The following is an 18526-nucleotide window of genomic DNA, read 5'->3' as shown; positions in this document are numbered from 1 at the left end:
CTAAACGGCTGTTTGCTGTGTGTTCTAGTGGGAGCACAATCTTGGTTTCCCAAGTTTACCATCCTGCCCGGTTGGGCTTGGCAGGACTTGCAGACCAGGTCTGTGTGCTCTTCCTCGTGTGGGCAATTTGCACGTGTGTGTTTAATCTCCCAGCAGCAGTTTGCAAGCTTGCTTGTGTCTGCAAGAACCACTTGCTGAAAAACAGTAGTAAATTCAGGCGTTTCAGAAAATTCTTCCTCATGTAAGTACACGTAATTATCTCGTGCCTTGACCTCGCTGGGTGCTGCTGGGCTCCCCAGTGCAGTTGTCCCTACTGGGACCATTTATTTTACCCTTCTAACAGTCTGTGATGTTTGAATATCTTAAATTTGTATGCAAAAGTTAACAAGCTGAGACTGAAATTAGGGGGTTGGTTTGTGTAGTGGGAGGGGAAGCTGTGAATGTTACAGCATCACAGGATTTTGCTTATCCTGCTTGTACAGAAGGTAAGAACAGCATTTGAAAGTAGGTGTGACAAAGACAGCATAGTTTATTTACACTGCGCAGGAATAAAGGAGTCATCTTCTTTGTAGCACAGCAGACTAAATTGGTGTTGGAGCACTGTTTGGAATAGAGGCTTGTGTGTTGTATGTTTAATTTTTGTGCCGATCCCCTCCAGCGACTTGCACACCATCTTTGTCTGTCTTGCCTTTCTGCCGGCGGAGCTGTAACAAGGATGGCTTTAACCACTTCCCCCCCTCCCACGTGTGTGCCTAACGCATTTGGTCACTCAAGTTTTATTTCTTCCCTCTGTAAAACATGAGAGTGTAACTTCCACCCCAGCCTTGTTAGGGCGTGAGCTGCCGAAGTGGGGGCTCCCTGGGACCAGGCATTGTTACTGGGTAGTAAAACCTCTTTAATGGGGATGGCTTAACTTTAAAGTTATGGTTAATGTTTTTAACAGTAACTTGTGTTTCCTCTGCCCTTCACGCCCAACCATTAGCCAGGTGTTTTTGTCTCACAGAGTGGAAAAATAAAAGTAATCTAACGGTACAGCTGGGCCCTTGGTGAGGTGCTGGAGGAGGGTGGCCACAGATGCAAACTGGGGATCACAGAGGCTGGATGAGTGGGTTAAAAGGTTCCTTGTAAATGCTTGGCAAAATACAAGCACTGGAAATGAGATGGCTTTTTTTTTTTTTTTTAAACTATAAGTGAATTAGAAGGTTTAAATTTGGCATACCGTGTGCTTATATGGTTTGCTCTGTGTAATTTTCTAAATAAAGAAATTATTTTTTTTTTTTTCGGTGCCCCCCCTTTAATATGGCATCCACTCGATTTCCTTGTAACTGCAAGACGGGCCTGACTCTGATCTGCCTTACACTGTAAACTGTGTTTATGGAGCTAGAATTGGGGTCATTAATTTTCTTTACATCAAAAGAAGTCGTTTCTTTTAAATAAGAAGCCTGTTTCACCTAGTAATTCGCTTTAATTGCTTATTTGAAACTTTTGACATTTGATAGCAATTTTAAACATTGCCAGATGAGGCTCACGCAGTCGGGGCCTGCAGGTGCTTCCTTGTGTGCCCAACTTGGATCAAAGGAGCGAGCCCAGGGATGTGCCTGGCCGCGGATGGGGCACCCGGTGCTGGAGGGTGCTCTTTTCTGGGGCGGTTTGAATAGATGCTGTGTGTCAGCCTCAGAAAGAATTTGCTCAGAGGGCTCTCCCTTGGAAGGGTTTCTGCGGAGCGCCGTGCTGTTTGTTTTTCTTGGGCGATAGACTGCGTGGCCTTTGTTTTGCCGGAGGCTTAACAGTGCTCGCAGCGCTGAGTTTTTTATGTTTTTTAAGTCTAACCAATAGCACTTTCTGCTGAAGGGTTAGAAAAAAGTTTCTAAAATATTAATTACTTTTTTTTCCTGACTAATGTCTGTTAAATTAGTGTTATCGTCTTCTGGGAGGTTTGGAGGGAAAGAATTTTCTTGCTCGTGAGGGTAAGCAAATGGTGCAACTTCAAAGGCATTTTTACCAGGATCTAAACATCAATAAAGAGAAAAGAGACAAAAATGAAACTGTCTTTCACTTGATTTTGTAAACTGGTTCACTAATGTGAATGCAATTTATTGTTCAGTCAGCAGCAGGAATAGCTTTCCTTAGCCTGAGAAGTACCTTTTTTTTTTTTTTAAGTCAGTAAATAAACAATAATTTAGATTACTGCGGAAAAAGTAACTTTTGTTAATGGCTTTTGGCTGCGGAAAGATGTGATGCTAGATATACTTACAATAGTTTCTATCAACACTGTGCTGTGTCTTGTGAGATAGATTAAATACTATTGCAGGAGTAGTCCAGCAGCTGAAAATGAGATAAATTTTGTGCTGCTGCTGCAGAAGTTAAGCAGTGTTTTAGGACTTTCTGAATTAAGAGCAAAGGGAAATAGCACAGTTGAAAGAGAATAATGAGCAAAGCCAAAGTACCAGTGCCAAGACTTCTTAAAAGAGTTTTATTCATGTGTGTTGTAATTAAAACCAGAATTAGTTAGTTTTCTAATAGGACATTCATTTCCTGGAGAGCAATTGCAGCTTGGCATAAAGTAATAAATTTTTAAAAATGAGTACTGATCTGGGGATACTCCCAGCGTATGCTGGATAGCTGACTTACTGGCTTTGTGTGCCCTCATTATTAACAAGCAAATTAAATATTTTCACTTAAAATAATTATACAAATAAACCTTTGGCTGTGCTGTGATTTCATTAAAACCTTAATTGTTTAGAGAGCTCAATGAGAGTGTGTGAAGTTGGGTCAGTTTTACTGCACGGCATTACTCTTGATAGCAGGTTTACAACAGGGCTGGATTTAATCTCTTGACTAATCTTTACAGTAGCAGGCTTGGGATGGGAAGGTGTTTGTGCGTTTCAGGAGATAGGTAACTCTATCTCTGAACTGGAAACACAAAGCTGGGGTTTAAAATGTCTGGGCAGCCTTAAAATGAACTAGCAAGGGGGAGGGGAGGAAAAATTGCTCTCTGGAAACAAAATAGGTGTTGCGTTTAAATCAGCTTCTTAGTGTGCACATTGTCACACCTTCACACATGGCTGTAGGCTCAAATCTATTTCTCATCAAAGCAACTGTAGCGTAAGAGAATATTGTGACCATCTGGGTTGCAAAGATCAGAAATAACGGTCCTTGCTAGCAGAGGAGCCAGCTGTGGGCAGCACCATGTCAACTGTTTTTTATGCCACTTGATTAATCATTTCTGAGGGTGAAGACAACAAAACATTTACCAGGTCACACACTATTTTTTTAAATACTCTAAAGTCTAAATTTCCTGGGTTTAGGGTGGTGGTATACCTTTGAAGCGCATTATGATATTTGTAGGGTCAGCATCTCAACTAATGCTGTTCCTGAGCATGGGACACATAGGCATGTTAGATGTCTCCAAAGGAGAGTTAATTAGAAGAATGAGTAGTTATCAACTACACCACAGCTCCATTGTTTTGTTCTGATGATAATTTTCATGCTGGGTTTCGCACAACTGAATTCACTTATGGTTTATTAATCTGCTGTGACCTGCAAGTCTTTTAGGGTATTTGGGGGGAAAAAAAGCTGAGTGTTACCAGAACAGATTTAAAGTACTTCCATGGGTGAAGAGCAAATCACAGAGAACTTTTGTCTTTTTCTTTCTTTTTATCTTTCTGTGTTGTTTTAACTCAATATGTTTTTTCTTCCTTTCCCTCCTTGTTTAGGACCCACGATTATCAGCTTTAATTTTTGACAAGCTTCAAGTGCCTGACTATTTACAGAAAAACAGGAATGAAGGAGAGAGCAGATGCGAAACTTGTGCCACTCACTTGAATCAGCTGAAGCAGGAAGCCATTCAGATGATGCACACCCTCAATCAAGCCAGCTACCCAGAGATGCCCGACCTCCCGCCCAGCGCTGGGGCAGTGACCAGCATGGTACCCAGGATGGTCACCGTCTCTTCCCAGAGAGACCTGCCGCTCATTGCTGGGCAGGTGAGCAGGCAGCCTGGGAAGTCACCGAATCTCTTCTCTGGGGCAGAGAGGAAGAAGGGACTTGGATGGTCTCAAGGCGCGGGCAGTTTTCCGAACTCCAGCGTTCAAGTCACGGTGGCCCCCAGCGGTCTCAGCGGCGCTTTGAGCTCGGTCACCATCCAAGCTCAGCAGTACCTCGAGGGCATGTGGAGTATCTCCAGGGTGAACAGTTTCCTGCCTCAGGCTTGTCTAGTAAGTAGCGATAATTCAGATGCTTGAGTTTTGTTTACGTGTGTGTGTGTATAAACAGAGAGATAAAGATAAAATTTGAGATGTATACATATTTATCTTAGAGGCTAATGGTATTCTAAGCCATGTTTCAAGAGCTGAATAGCTGAAAAAGAGCTTTGAATGATGTTCTGTCAGATGTCACAAGGAATTTGCTTTCTTAGCTCGGATGGTGAGATCCTTTCCTCATATTTTTCTGCACCTATTTTAGCTTTGTGTATGCAGGTGATGTTATTTGGCTGTCACATACCTGGTGACCCCTTTAGAAAAACATAAAAGGCCAAGTTTGTCACACATGAAACTCTGGGAGCTTCGTGGGGTTATATCAAAGATGAACTTGACCCTCAAGTCTAGCGCTGAACTTCTAAGACTGTGTTCAGTTCAGCAGACGCTGTTGATAGACTACGATGGAGAGCATTAATCTTCAGGTTAGATGTGCTGCAAAACAGTTCGCTGTAAAGGAGGGTGTTCAGAAGGTTGCTTCAGAGCCACATGCCTGTAAATGTCATTGCACTTGGTTTTTAAGGATGGATCTTGATTTCCTGTATTGTGTATATTTTAAGAACTCTTGTGGGAAATGAAAAAGCTTTAGAGAGGTGCGTGTTGCCTTTAAAAGCAAGTTCATTACAGATTTGTGACTATCTGTGGAACCGAGCTAAGAAGAAGGATATAGTGACTGATTTTGACTAAGATTTATTCCTAAACCGTTTTCCCATGGTGGTGAACAGGGGAGTGTGAATAATGATGAAATGCGTACGAACGGAAGTCATGGTTTACACTTAAAGAAGTTGTAGCAGATCTTGCAAGACCGGGTCTGTTGGTGTGAGGCAGCCTTAAATTTAACATAATGCCTATGTGCTGTTGTATATAAACACTATCTGATATTGCTTGGTAGCTTCAGCTGGTTGAGCTCCAAGATCATCAGAGATAAATATTTAAGAGTGCTGCTGTATAACATTACTTTCACAGGGTGGCTGTTGTGTTTCCTTCCAGAAGAGGCTTGGAGACGTGATTCCTCCCTCCTATACTTCTCTCTCATATGGAAATTTTTTAATGGACACACAAGCCACCTCTGAGGGGTCCCCATTTAAATCCACTGAATCATCTCTGATGATTCTACATTGAGAAAAGGGATAATGGCCCATTCAGCTCTTCATAGTTTAGGAGGAACTGCTGCTATGAGTGCTTTTCTCTAAAATGCTGCTCCATGCATTAGGGTTTAATTTTGTCAGTGTAAGGCATATGATGTTAGCTTTTAATTATCTTTTAAATTCTGTGTATGTCACAGAAATGTAGAAAAAAATGGGAAAGCTACAGGGTTAGGAAGCCCGCACTCTCTGGAAGACTAAATATATAGCCACTTCTCTGCTCATTCCTTGTTTGCCCTTATTTTTGTCTTTAAATAATTCACTAACAGCCAGCTCCAGATTTCTTCCTGCTTAACCATGCTGACTGATAGATGTGGTTTTCCCTAACCACTGCATTATTCTAAGATAAAACTGAGTTGCCTCATTTAACCCCTGTGAAGGAAAAATGTGTATAATGCAACAGAGCTTAAGTGTGATCTAGAAATGTGCAAAGAAACTCAGTAGCCTGGAAAACAGTGACCTTTAATGAAAGGACAAACACTGTTAGACTGTGAGTGTTGGAGGCTGCTTGGATGTGATCCAGTCATCTGCAAGGACAGTTTAGATTTAGAAGCAGTTTTTTGGAGAGAAGCTAGGCTTCAGTTGTTTTCTCTCCTTTTTTTTTTTTAAGTTTTTTTGTTCATTTAATGACTGTTCATCAGTTTTTGTTTATCAAATGACTGTGGTGCATCTCAGCTCAGCTTGTGCTTTCTGTGTCTGTCTGAATTCTCGTACTGCCTTTTGTGTTATGAAGGGCCTTGTGTCTGATGAAGCTATTTGGGTGGGTGAGGCAGAAAGTGCTTCCCATAGGCTTTTCCCCAGAGGAATCACAGGTGTCAGAGGAAATAGGATTGGAGGGATTTCAGGAAACAACTAGTCTAGCCCTTGCCTAGGACAGCATCTGTTGCAGGATGTTCTTGTCCAGTGCTCATCTCACCTCATCTTACAATTTTGCAAAGCCTGGGATTCCCTGACCTCTATTGATTGTCAAGTCTGAACTTCCTTTCCCATTAGAAAAGATTTATTTATTTATTTATTTATTTGATTTTTATTTTATTTTCTTTGTTTATTCTTTCCTGAAGTAGGAGACAGGGTTTAGGTTTAAGATTAACCCAGGAGGGGGCTGTGGATATGCCTACTTTTTTGAGATGTTCGTCTTTAGTAACCTTTCCCATCTTCTCGTGGGGCGAAGCTGGTTTGGCTGGAGGAATTCTGGAGCAAGAAGAATTGCAGTAGAAAGGACAGCATTGAATGTATTATTTATTATGTGTAATGTGTCTGCATCTTGGAATCTACAGCCCTCATCTAGGCAAGATACCACACAAATGCAGAAGAAAAAGATGGTCCCTTCCCCTGGGAGTTTACGCTCTCAGCAGTGATGCAAGTTATTTTTGACCCCTCTGTAAATAACCCCTGTTTCACTCAGAATCTCTAATTTTGTCTTGTTTTCTTACCAAAGGGTTGTTCTTGAAACAAGTGCTAAACTCCCTGGTAGGAAGCTGTTATCCAAGCGCTTTACGTCTCAGTGATTTAACTTGGTGCTCCATTCAAAGTGAACGTGATTAGTTTTCTAGATGGGAAGACAGACACAGATAAAGGCTGGGGTTTGTCTCAACTATTTTTAGCTGCCAAAAAGACAGGTGTTTACTAATTTACTAAGCCTAATTACCGAGGCTTCCTTTATAGTTGCGGGAGAGCACCAGGCACCTCCAACAGGTGCTTTGTCCTTTTCATCTCTTGGATGTCTGGCTTGGCTTGGCTTGTTCGCCCAAGATGCCTGTCGCAGAGCCCGGGTGAGTGACAGGAGCGAACCCTTGTGCGGGTGGCCAACGCGGGGTGCCGTGTGCCCAGTGCCTTGCAGGGCTGAACGTACACCCTGGCGTATGGCTGCCAAACCTCCAGACACCTTATACCTACAGACATTTCTCCAGGTTCCATGTTTGTTTATTTATGGTTAGTTTTAATAGTGGTGGTAGTGGAATTGTCTGCAGAGAGAAAAAAAATGAATTGATTTCTGCTCTTCTCGTCTCCCTCCCCAAACTCGCATGTATTATCGTGTAATGTCACTTATGGTTGTGAAAACACTTGTGGGCTGAATGTTGGGGGTCAGAAGTGCAGGACATTGTAAATTTTTAATACATGTTTGGAGTTCAAGTGTGAAAATCCATTATATACATTATAAATTTTTTGAACAGGAATGTGTCTTTGAGGCATAGTGTGGGTGCTGCTCAAACCAAAATAATAACGGTGGGCTTCAGGAGCCGTGAAGAGGAACAGTAATTAAGGATCCAGAGGAAGGTCCAGGGCAGGGAAGACTGGGATTGCAACCAAGGTGCAAAAGGTGAAGATGTAATCAGCTGCTTTACCTGGGTGGCCTGTTGTGAAAAATTACAAAAAATAATCACCAGTAGCAGTGACAAGTGGTCTGACCAGCCAGCGAGCACTGTGGAGGGGAGGAAGCTGGTATAACTCTGGGTAAGACAGCTGATTTGTAGTGGACAACTGACAACTTTAATTAATAAATAGGTTAATATTGATGTTTTTAATTCGAGACCTGACAAGTGAATATAAGGTTACTACTCAAATGAAAAAACACATTAGCAGCGCTCAACATTGCCACTCAGTTTAACAGAGAAGCAGAGAAGCAAGGGGAGTTTAGGCTTCCTAGATGTGTTGGGATCTGACTGAGAGGTAGAAAATTAAAACCCCTGAAAATACCTTGTACACCAATTAGAAGTATCTGCATGTACTGTGTATTGTGGAAAGAAGAGGTCTTACTGTATGCTTTCAATTGGCTGTGTTATTAGTATGCAGTGTTATGTACTGCATAAAAGCAGTAAAGTAGCCATGCCATGTGCTATAAAGACATCACAGTGAAATAGAGATTGTTTTGCAAATTGCTTTTTCTTTCATCTTATGCAAAATGAAATCCTTGCCACACTATATTTCTAATTTGAACATATACAAATGGTACTGTGTATAAGGCAGAATGTTGTGGCTTCTTGAATCTTTACCAGTTTCTAGGTTGCTCTAAAAATATATTAAAAAATGCACCATTAGGAAATTGGAAATCTGAAAGTGACTTAAGTAAAACTTTTAAAGCATGTGTATGTAAAACTGTAAATTTATCAATAGACCAATGTATGTCCTGGAGAGTATTCACAAATTTAAAGTTAGGTGTAAGTTTATGGCCTGATGCAGTGAGATTCAGCGAGGTTCACCCGTAGCATGTGTAAATGGGTGTATATACTCTGAAGTTATAGATGAGTTATGTTCATTTATTTTATGTGAAAAATCTCTGAAAGTTATTTTAGTCACAATTCAGGCTTTCCTGCAGTTCTTAGGAATAAGTCTCCTGCTTACTCTAATGTAAACGAGATGGATTCATCTAAGGGTAGTTCAGCCTCTGTTGACTTCCCTTAAATCCTCTTTGTTTGCTTATAGTGAGGATGACTTACATTTTGCTTAGAAGATGCAATAAAAAGCTGACTGTGGAAAACAGAAGAATGACAAGATTTACTTCCCAGCATTTAGTTTTTTACTTTGATAAATGTCATACCAAATGGATTTTTAAATTAATTTTTAAAATCCTTCTTGATAGCTTTCTCAGTGACCTTTTATTAATACAATGCGTGAAATATATTTTGTAACGAAACAATTAAAATACAGTGCTTTGGCCATAAATCTTGTCTGTGAGCCATCTGGATGACTTTGAGCTTTGGGACATTTCTCAGACTCTATATATAACATCTTGGCTCTGCAGAAGGTAACAGCAAACCCCAGACAGGTGGTGGGGCTGGGGTTGCATAGAGGCTTTTCTGTTTTCCCTTTAGCTTTCATGGTGTTGGTGCTACTGCTTTTGTAGGGGAAGTACATAAAGGAAAAGGGGTGGCAAAAAAAAAAAAATTCTTCAAAGCTAGTGTTGGTCACTCTCCGTAACAAGTCTGAACAGCAGAAGGAAACCTTTTGATCCAAGTTACTAAATGCTTTTCTCATGCTAACCCAATTTATAGCCCCCATCGAAAAGACTTCTGAGACTGTTGCATCTCGGCTGGGCAGTATTGACTTGCATTGCACTTTGCTGCCTTAGTGAATGCAGAGGGAGGGGTGTGACGTGTGAGGACGATGCTGTTACCTGCACCTTGTGTTCCGAGTCAGTGAGACCCTGTGCCAGCAGCCAGGTAGCAGACCAGTTTAGGAAATGTGGGTTGGAAATTCAGCCTTAAACACCCAGATAAAAGCATAGCCCTCTGTTTTGTGTAGTTGCCAAGGACTTCATGCTCTTTTTTTCTAGATTGCTCCCAGCATAGGATGCTGAAGGTGAAAATGAGGTTACTTTTTAAAGATTCCCCAGGTATCAGAGTGACTTAGGAAAAATGTTGATGGAAAGGGTATTGGCTACAAGATGGAAATGAACATTTTCTTAGGCGAGGGTGTGGACTGCTTCTCTTTATATTGTGTATTTGACACTTCTGCTATACTGTTGGTTTTACAGTGTGGGACAGGGTAACTATTCTCAGGACTCAGACCCTCTTGTGTCTCAAATTACCACCTGAGAACAGTTCTTTTGATCCTTCACCCCTCTAGGCTAAGCAGTTGTTACTACAGCTCTCACAGGGAAACAAGCCTGTACTCGCCTTTGTTGACAATTGAAGTCAACAAGCAATAATGAATGTTGGCCCAGACTTCACCTGTACTCATCCGGGATAGATTTAAGACAAGCAGGCCTTAGAGATTATGTGCAAATGATAATCCACAGGATTTACCTTTGGCCCACAGGTCATTCTCTCATCCAGCAAGTGTATCATAATCTACACTAAGATAAAACATCCCATCCTTTTTTTACCCAAAATATTTAAATTTTGTACTGTCACCTTTGAAGTAGTTTCTTTGGGATGGTCTTTTCTGTTCACTCGGTTCACTTTCAACTTCTTTTGCTCCCTGCTGGTCCATTTATACTGTGCATGTGCTGTATTATGAACTCGCCACTGAACTGGTTGTTAATCAATGCATCCCACGCCACCCCAGCGTTAGAAATCACCTTGCAAGAAAGGCTCATACTAAGTGTCATCCAACATTTGAGAAAGACTCTATATAGCTCATGTAGAAGTGCTTTTATAAGGCTACTGTTGCTCTGCACTGGCTATGTTGTTAAGGGTGGGCTGCAGGTGAATAATGCCCTTTGGTTTCAGAGGTTAAGGTAGCAGAGAAACCAGATAAATTCAGGCTGAGCTCAGACCTTAGTCATATGCAGGCTGGTGGAGAGAAAATCTTTTGCAGTGGTCTCTGTATACCACATGGAAGGAACTGATTTGCACAGCTGGATGCAAGTGGGGATTGCCCAGTCGTCCTGCTTGTGTAAAATAGGATGCAACATCATACATTTTTTGGAAAGCACTTTGAATTTAACATTTGCTCCATAAGCTGTGTACTGGAATAACAGCATGTTGCAGTCGTGGGGCTCCAGGTAGTCAAGCTGTGCACAGCGTGAGCATTGCCAAAAGCATCTCCCGTTGTTTTGTGCCATGAGCGTCTGAGCGTGTGGCAAATATTGGTGCTCTTTGTTACTTGCAACTAGAATCACTGAAATGCCCTGGGTGGTAGCTTCTGAAAGGAGGTCTAAAACGCATCAATAGAAAATGTATCTACTTTTCTCTTTAAGCACTTGGGAGAGAATTTATGATGTATAGATAGAGTTCATAGATGTTTCAAGCATTTCATATGTGTGCATTTAATGGAATGGATTGCCACTTTACTGAACATAGCATCAAATCAGCTCCGTTAATTGAAAAAGATTTTTCACATTATTGCTAATGATGTGACACAGTTTTGTTAGAGATGGTGCATAAAATAGTGCTACTTGAAATGACATTAATGTATGCATTTAAATTCCTTTTTTCCCATTTATGTGCATTATTGATTTTATTTCATTGTTGAGGAGATAATGGATTTATAATTAGAATACAGTCACTGTAATCAATGATGAGATTATTAGACTTATAAATAGAACTTTAAAACTACGATGAGGTAATTTCTCAGTGTAACGAAGGATCAATAATTACAGGTTTGCTTTGAATCTGAAAGTAGGACTTGTAAGATTGAAATGTGAAACACTTCTAGGCAAGTGAGTCCATATAAATTATTATACAAACTGATGTTGTAGTTAGGCATTTTCCAGAGTTGACCTATCATTATAGTTATTACTTTTGTTTGGTGCCCAAGTGCTTATGAATTAATTCCTCTGGGTTTGCATAGCTGCCACTATCTCAAAACTGGATGAGTTTGTTCTTTTCTGATACCTTAGTTGAAAGAAGCATTTGAAAGGTGCCATAGGCAGGAGCCCATTGCTGTGTTTTTGGTGTTGTTAGGCAAAGATAATGGATCGGATCTACCATTCAGAACCTCTCCCTTCTGCTTCTCAAAAGTCACGGTGGTAAAGTTGGGCAAGACAGTTGGCTGTTGTAGGGGGGTAGATGGCAGTGGAAGGATGAAGAAGGGGAGAGTGGCCCTTGTGATGCCTGGCTTGGGAAGGGTCTGGGTTTAGTTGGTCCATGCAGAGTAGCTGTGTAGACATCCTGTTGAGTCTCACCAACCTCTCTTGATGACTCTGAAGTACACATGGGGGCCTATGGGAATAGCGCAACCTCCTGTTACTAGTTAAGCTAAGGAAGACTCTAGTGAAAAGATTGTATGGGAATGATAAGAACATCAGAAATATCCTACTGGCTCTGAGCTGCAGCCCACCGAGCCCAGGGCTGTCTCCAGCAGCAGAGCTGGAAATGGTGTTTAGGGAGAGCCATGGAGCCTGGCTGCTTTCTGCAGTGTGCTCATACTCCCCATCACACACAGTTGGGGAGGTCTCAGGGACACATCCCTGTCCGTTCCCTTTGGTATCTGTTTATGGACCTGCTGTCCAGGAATTTATCTAATCCCTCTCTGACCCTGCTGACACTCTGCCTCCACAGTCTCCTGTGTCAGCAGGTTCCACAAGTTCACTATCCCAGTGCAAAGAAGTACTCACTTTCTTTCAGTTTAGCTACCACCTCCATGACTTCGTAAACCTCAGTCAGATCCCCCTCAGCCTTCCCCTCTGCAAACCAGAGTCCCAGCCTCTTTCATCAATCCTTCTAATGCAGCTGCTCCATCCCCTTGACCATTTACTTGCTTGGCTCTGTCATTTCCCTTACTCCACTACCACCATCTTGAGATGCAGGACTAGGACTGCACCTGGTACTCAGTATGTGGACCCCCTTCTTCTTGTTCTCAGTGCCCTGCCTTGTGATGTCCAAAATTTGTTTGGTGGGTTTTTTTTTTTTTGGCTGCTGCTACATCTTGAAGCGATGATTTCAGAGGAACTGTCAATGATCTTCTGAGTTGTAACTGCCAGTTTTGAGTTCAGCATTGTTTAGGTGTGGTTTAGATTATTTTTCCCTAAATACATGGTCTTATCTATGTCACATCTCACCTGACACTTCTTTGCCCACTCACGTTTTAGAAGTTCTTCTGGACTTCCTCATCACTGGCATGGCATTTGGCCACTTGAAAGAGCTTTGGGATGTCTGCAGACTTGGAGATTTCACTCCGGTCATGGTGAGTCATGACTGTCTGTGCCTCTGGGTTACATGGCTTCCATGTGGGCAGTAAACAGCAGGTCCACAGGGAACAGCCACAAGGAAAAAAGAGCAGCGTCTGCATGCAGAGCTCCATCCCTGATTTGGAAGCTTGGTGTCCTTCAACAATGATCACATAGTCAGAGCTGTCCCCGTGTTTGCGAACTTAATGCTGCTTCATGAGCTTGCCTGTAATTGAACTTTGTTCTCTAGATTTGGGTGTACTAAAGACCCAGTTTTCCCTTCATGTAACAAGGGCTTGTGCCTCTTCAAGCAAGATACTAGTCAATGGGTGCCTTGCACGTGGTAGCTGTCAGGCAAACTGGTCCCAAGGGATGTTCTCTTTAAAGTAATTACATCTAATATATAAGCAGTTCAAGCATGATTGAAATAGAAGTTAGGTATGACAGTCTCCGTCCACCTTTGCCTTTATTTGCTGACATTTTATGATTTTAATAAAATTGTAAGACCAGTAATTCTTGGGAACATGATTATTCCATTTTGCTGAATAGAGAGTAATCAAGGCACAGTGAGATTTTGGTTGAGCTGCCTAAAGTCTTTGAGAAATTTTGTTGTGGAGTCAGGAAGGCGACACAAGATCTCCCGATTCAAAGCTCTGTATGTGTCTTGTGTTTCGCTGCTTTTAGAGACACATCTGGCCTGTGGAAGTCAGTCCTAATGGAAAAGCATTTGTCTTCTTGTAGGAAACCCAATCCTAAGTTGACAGAAATTTGCATTATTATGAGCTTGTTAATGAATTCCTTCGCTTGCTCATATCAGCCTCTGACAAAAAGCAAGGATTCAACTGTATATTTGTCCACTGGAATAAACAATTCATTTTTAATTTTGACCACAATGGTAAATTAAAACACACAAAGCAGTACACAGCTATAATTTTTTGGCTTTGGAGGCTGTAACTATTGTAATAGATGTCAGCAGGGCAACAACACTTTCTGATGTTTGCCTGGAGGTGCTAGAAGGAACAGTTCCTCTAATCTGGCTGTTTTAAACCCACTGCACATGAAAAGTCCCAATCTGAGAGTCTTTATGTGCAGCAGGATCTACGTCCTCCTTGATATCCCTTTTTCATGTCCTCCTGACTTTCCAAGTGGTGGGTTTTCACGTGCAGATAGGAGGGTGAAATTTGTATGACTGGTGGTCAGATAGCTGTGAAGAAGGAAAAAAAAAAAGCATCGCTTGCTGCCTCCTTCAGTACCACTGTCCTGAGTGGCTGAAATGTGAAGTAATTGGTCCATTGCTGCCTGGTGGCATCTTTGTGCTACCAGAGCCCTGACTGCAGAGACCTTCCAGCCTGGGAACATGGGCAGGCTGAAGGAAGGAACAGGCGTTTTGTAGACGGAGGCCTGCCCAAGACCTGCCCAAAACCTTAATAAATTTCTCAGGGACCAAAGAGCATGGTTTAAGGAGAGATCTTGGGCCAAATGAGATCAGGAGCCCCTGGTCAGAGGGGAACAAGCTGCCTCTTCTCCATCCTTGTTCTGCTAAGGGCATCAGCTCTGGATGCAGCTGGGTGTATGATCCCTGCTGTTAAAGGATGAGGCTCTTTCTGTGCATGAAGCAAAGACTGCTAGTGATTTTTGGTGTTGAACATCCAAACCCTTAACCTGTTTTAGTAATTCAGATATTAATCCAAAAAGCAAGGCCCCCGAGGGTGTCTTTGGATCTCCTATATTACTTCCCAGTCTGTGACAGCAGACGAGCCCTCCTATTTCTATTTAATTCTACTTCTCTGTGATTTTTCTCCTTCTGCCTCATCTTCAGAGATCAATGATAATCCAGGCATCAGCAGCTCTTGTTGCTGAAAACCTGTTTTGGGGGAAGGGATATTATGCTCTGCATTTGATTCAGATTGAACACAAGATGCACATAAAAGTCTTGAACTACAGGTTTAGGCATTCTCGTTACCACATTGCAGCTGCAGGTTATGAAATGACTACAGTAAGTGTATTGTAGTTATAAAATGCCTTAGTTATTTTTATAATGAGCCCCGGCAGAAGCATTGTCAAAAGGCAGTAAAAAGTTTATCTGGAACGCGTTTCACTTCAACCTGGCGTATACCGCACAGTTAACTTTACATAATGCTAGGCAGTCTGAGGAGGAGACATTTCACATAGAAGACGTATGCAGGACTTACTCATGCTTACGGGAAGGAAGGTTTTATAGTATGAGCATTATCCAGATAGAGATTTACGTCACATTTGTTCCAGTTAGTGGTAGTAGGTCATAAGAGTCCTAGCATGAATCATTTAGGGGGAAAAGTACTGTTTTATCATATACAAACAGTAGATCTAATATATTGCAAAATCATTAGAACAAGCAGTTTTTACAATTTAATTGGCTGTGATGTTCCAGTCTGAAAGGGGAATATAGTAAGTTAAAGCAAATACTCAAAATTCTGTATGCCTGTCTGCTAGACAGAAGGGCGTAAAAACAACTTAAAAAGAAAATTAAAAAAAAAAAGCCGCAGTACAGACCCAGGCTTGATCCTGCTAGAGCTTCACCTGCAATTCACTGTTGAAGTCGTGCTGAATGCTTTCATTATGGGACCAATTTTTTGAAATAAAATAAATCGTATTGAGTTCTGACTCTGATTACACAGATATGTATCAGGCTCGTTGATGCTTTTGTAATTTTCTCCATTCCCTCTTCTGTGAATCTGTTCTTGATACTTATATTTAGACATCGTATCTGATTACTTCCTCTTGCAGCTCTATCCAGCCTTCTGGTTTTCTTTTACCATCGCAGTGCAATCCCAGGATTGATCCATTTTCCTCTAGATTTTTACATTCCCATGTTTTTCTTGCCTGTCACCAGACACATATTTTGCACGAGTTACAGAGACAAAGTGGCAGCACTTAGCTTGGCTTTTTTGGATCCCTGGATAAAGGTCAATGTCCAGAGAATGGAAATATTCAGGAAACTGGAAACATTATGGCTTAGTTTTTGGCTTTGCACTTCAAACTTATAAAGAGCTTGTTAGGGTTGTAATTGTCCTTTAGATGGTAACGGCCTGACAGTGTAGTGTGTACCTGGAAATTTAATCAATGGCCAACTTCTCTACGGTGTAATTTTGGACTAGTCTGACTTGTTTAAACCTGGGCAGATGTTTCCTGCCATCTGGTCACAGCAGAGAACCTGTGTGCTGGGAATCGGGGACGGAGCAGGGGATGCCCCTGCTCTGCCCAGCACACTTTCACAGTCTGAGGATGTCAGGTCGCCTCCGTCTCTTCCTGCCCTCTCCCCCAGCCTTTGGCCATCTTAACTGGGAACAACTCATGCTGTCATTGCTTGTTGTGGCCCTGCCAGCCTCGGCTGCATGCGTGGATGCTGCCAGCCAAAACGCATGTCTAGCTTTGCTCCCATGTCCTCAGGATGGGCACTGGCACCTGGTACCGAAACCCTCCTGTCCATGACACAGGGACCGATACGAAGCGCCGAGACATTGGTCATTCCCACATGTGCAAAACACCTGGTGTGATGTTTTCGAGTGTTGTCCTTGTGCTCTTACTGGTACCAGTTTTCATGTGGCTTCAGAGCCAGTAGAGGAAAGGGGTCCTATAGAGCAGTTTTGAAAATCCTTCCTTTGAGGATTAGCTGGTTTCCAGAGGGTTAATGGCTTTTGTCCGGCAAACCTTTTCTTAGAAAATTAAAACAAACATTAATCTCTGGATACGGAGGCCTATGACACGTTATATATTCAGTGCAGTCAGTAACACTTTGTAGTGACAAGGTTGTGATTTCTGCGTTTGATCATGAGTGATTTATGAAAATTTAGTAAACGGTGAAGCACAGTTCCCTCTCAGCTGCAGACTGGAGTCTTCTCCCTGGGCAGACTTGTGTGCTTAAAAAAGTCATGCAAAGTTGCTCCCATTCCTCTAGAAAATTACATTTTCCACACACAATCCCCAGAAGAGCATGGGTTGAGATGAGGGAGATGCATGAAGTAATTCCTGCCTTTAGTTTAAAAACAAAGCCCCCTTATCTTATTGTACCCTCAGCAGCTGTAAGCGACACAAGCTGAAACCCTGGTGTGACAAACCGCAGTGCCCGCCCGGGAGGGTCTCATTACTTGTCTTTAGTTTTCCTGCCTCAGGGCAAAGGACTGGACCTGACTAATTTCCTCATACCTGAGCCCTCCTCATCAGCTGAGAGATGTAGCTGTCTCAGGGAGAGCTGAACATGGTTGTGCTGGAAAATGCGGTCCCTTTGGATGGTGCAAGCAGTCCTTGAAATGAATACGAAACTTGGAAGAACTTGTTTTCTGCTTTTTCAGCTTCTCACCATGCAGCAACACTGATGTTACCTCAGTGTCTAAGAATACTAATTGGGTAATTGAAGACTTAATGAAAAAGATACGGGTTGCCTTCTGCACTGGTCTGATGATTTTATCTGGCATGTCTTACTTTCCTTTTCCCCCTTTAAAAAATTCAATGCTTTCTCCTTGGCTTCCCCTCATCCTTCTTTCACACATGCACAGAACTGAGAATAAAACTTCCAAATTTACCCAGAAATTACAGTTTGAGTTTTCAAAAGTGTCTAATGTGGGAATGGCAATTTACAGACATCCAACTTAGATATGTTGGTTTGGATAGTATATTAACCATCTGGTATCTGAAATATCAGGGTTGAGTTGGATATTTCAAGTTAGATGCCTGATATGTCCACAGTCATTGGTCTCTTAGAAATGTAGGCTTCTAAGTTTTCATAGAAATAAAACAGTGGTGAAAAAAGAATGCATACATTGCTCATGTTTTTGTTGTGTGAATAGCTTTTACACAAATCGATCTGTTAACGGATTCCAGTCAGTTCTTACAAATCTGTTACACTTTGCTGTAAAATTCACTGAAGTTTCATGCTAACTCTGCAGGTTTCATATTTAGCTTTAGATTATGCCATCATTTAGATTATGCATTAATTAAAGGATGATTGGTTAGAAACACGTTGCTCCTTCTGCCTTCTTTTTTCAATATTTTGCTTAAACATGTGATTTTCTTTGTTTCAAAGACCTGTTGTCTAATATAGCTCCTGTTGAAAGTGAATGGAAAAATATGTCTTGGGAAGTTATCTTGACCCTGTAATTTTTAGCCTGAGGCAACAGCACATGTGACAGAGGGTTATGGTTGTCTTCCTGGCAGAACATATGGGAGTATTCAAACACTAATGTTAGCCTGCCAGTGGCTGCTGGTAGGGTTTACTTCTCTTGCTGGCCATCATGCCGCCGGCCGCTGTGCATGGCAGCCCCTTGGCGTGCCAATTTGTGAGCCCTATGTACTGGCTCCAGAGTTTCTGGCGTAGGTTTCTTAGTCTGTAAACTGCTAAGTCCATAGTAAGCTCTGCTTATTATTAGCATTTTGCATCCATTCATATAACTCAGAAGTTCCGGTGTCGCATTTGGATCTTTCCCAGTCTGCATTGCTTTCCCCATGCCGTATACTTTCCATGGCTGTGGACCACACATTTGTCGCTTCAATTTGTTGATGCTCAAGTACCTGCTCATATTGCTGTCATACCATTT

General features: G+C 41.9%; 1 protein-coding gene across 1 annotated transcript in view; it reads left to right on the top strand.

Annotated features, from left to right (window-relative positions):
- The window catches only part of KIF26A (kinesin family member 26A), a 107474-nt gene that overhangs the window by 34151 nt on the left and 54797 nt on the right, over positions 1–18526 (top strand). The window contains 1 exon segment of the mRNA XM_059819394.1: positions 3717–4217. Coding sequence (XP_059675377.1) covers positions 3717–4217 — 501 coding nt within the window.

Source organism: Gavia stellata, chromosome 7, assembly GCF_030936135.1.
Source record: "Gavia stellata isolate bGavSte3 chromosome 7, bGavSte3.hap2, whole genome shotgun sequence".
NCBI lineage: Eukaryota > Metazoa > Chordata > Aves > Gaviiformes > Gaviidae > Gavia > Gavia stellata.
This window is presented reverse-complemented; position numbering and strand designations above follow the sequence as displayed.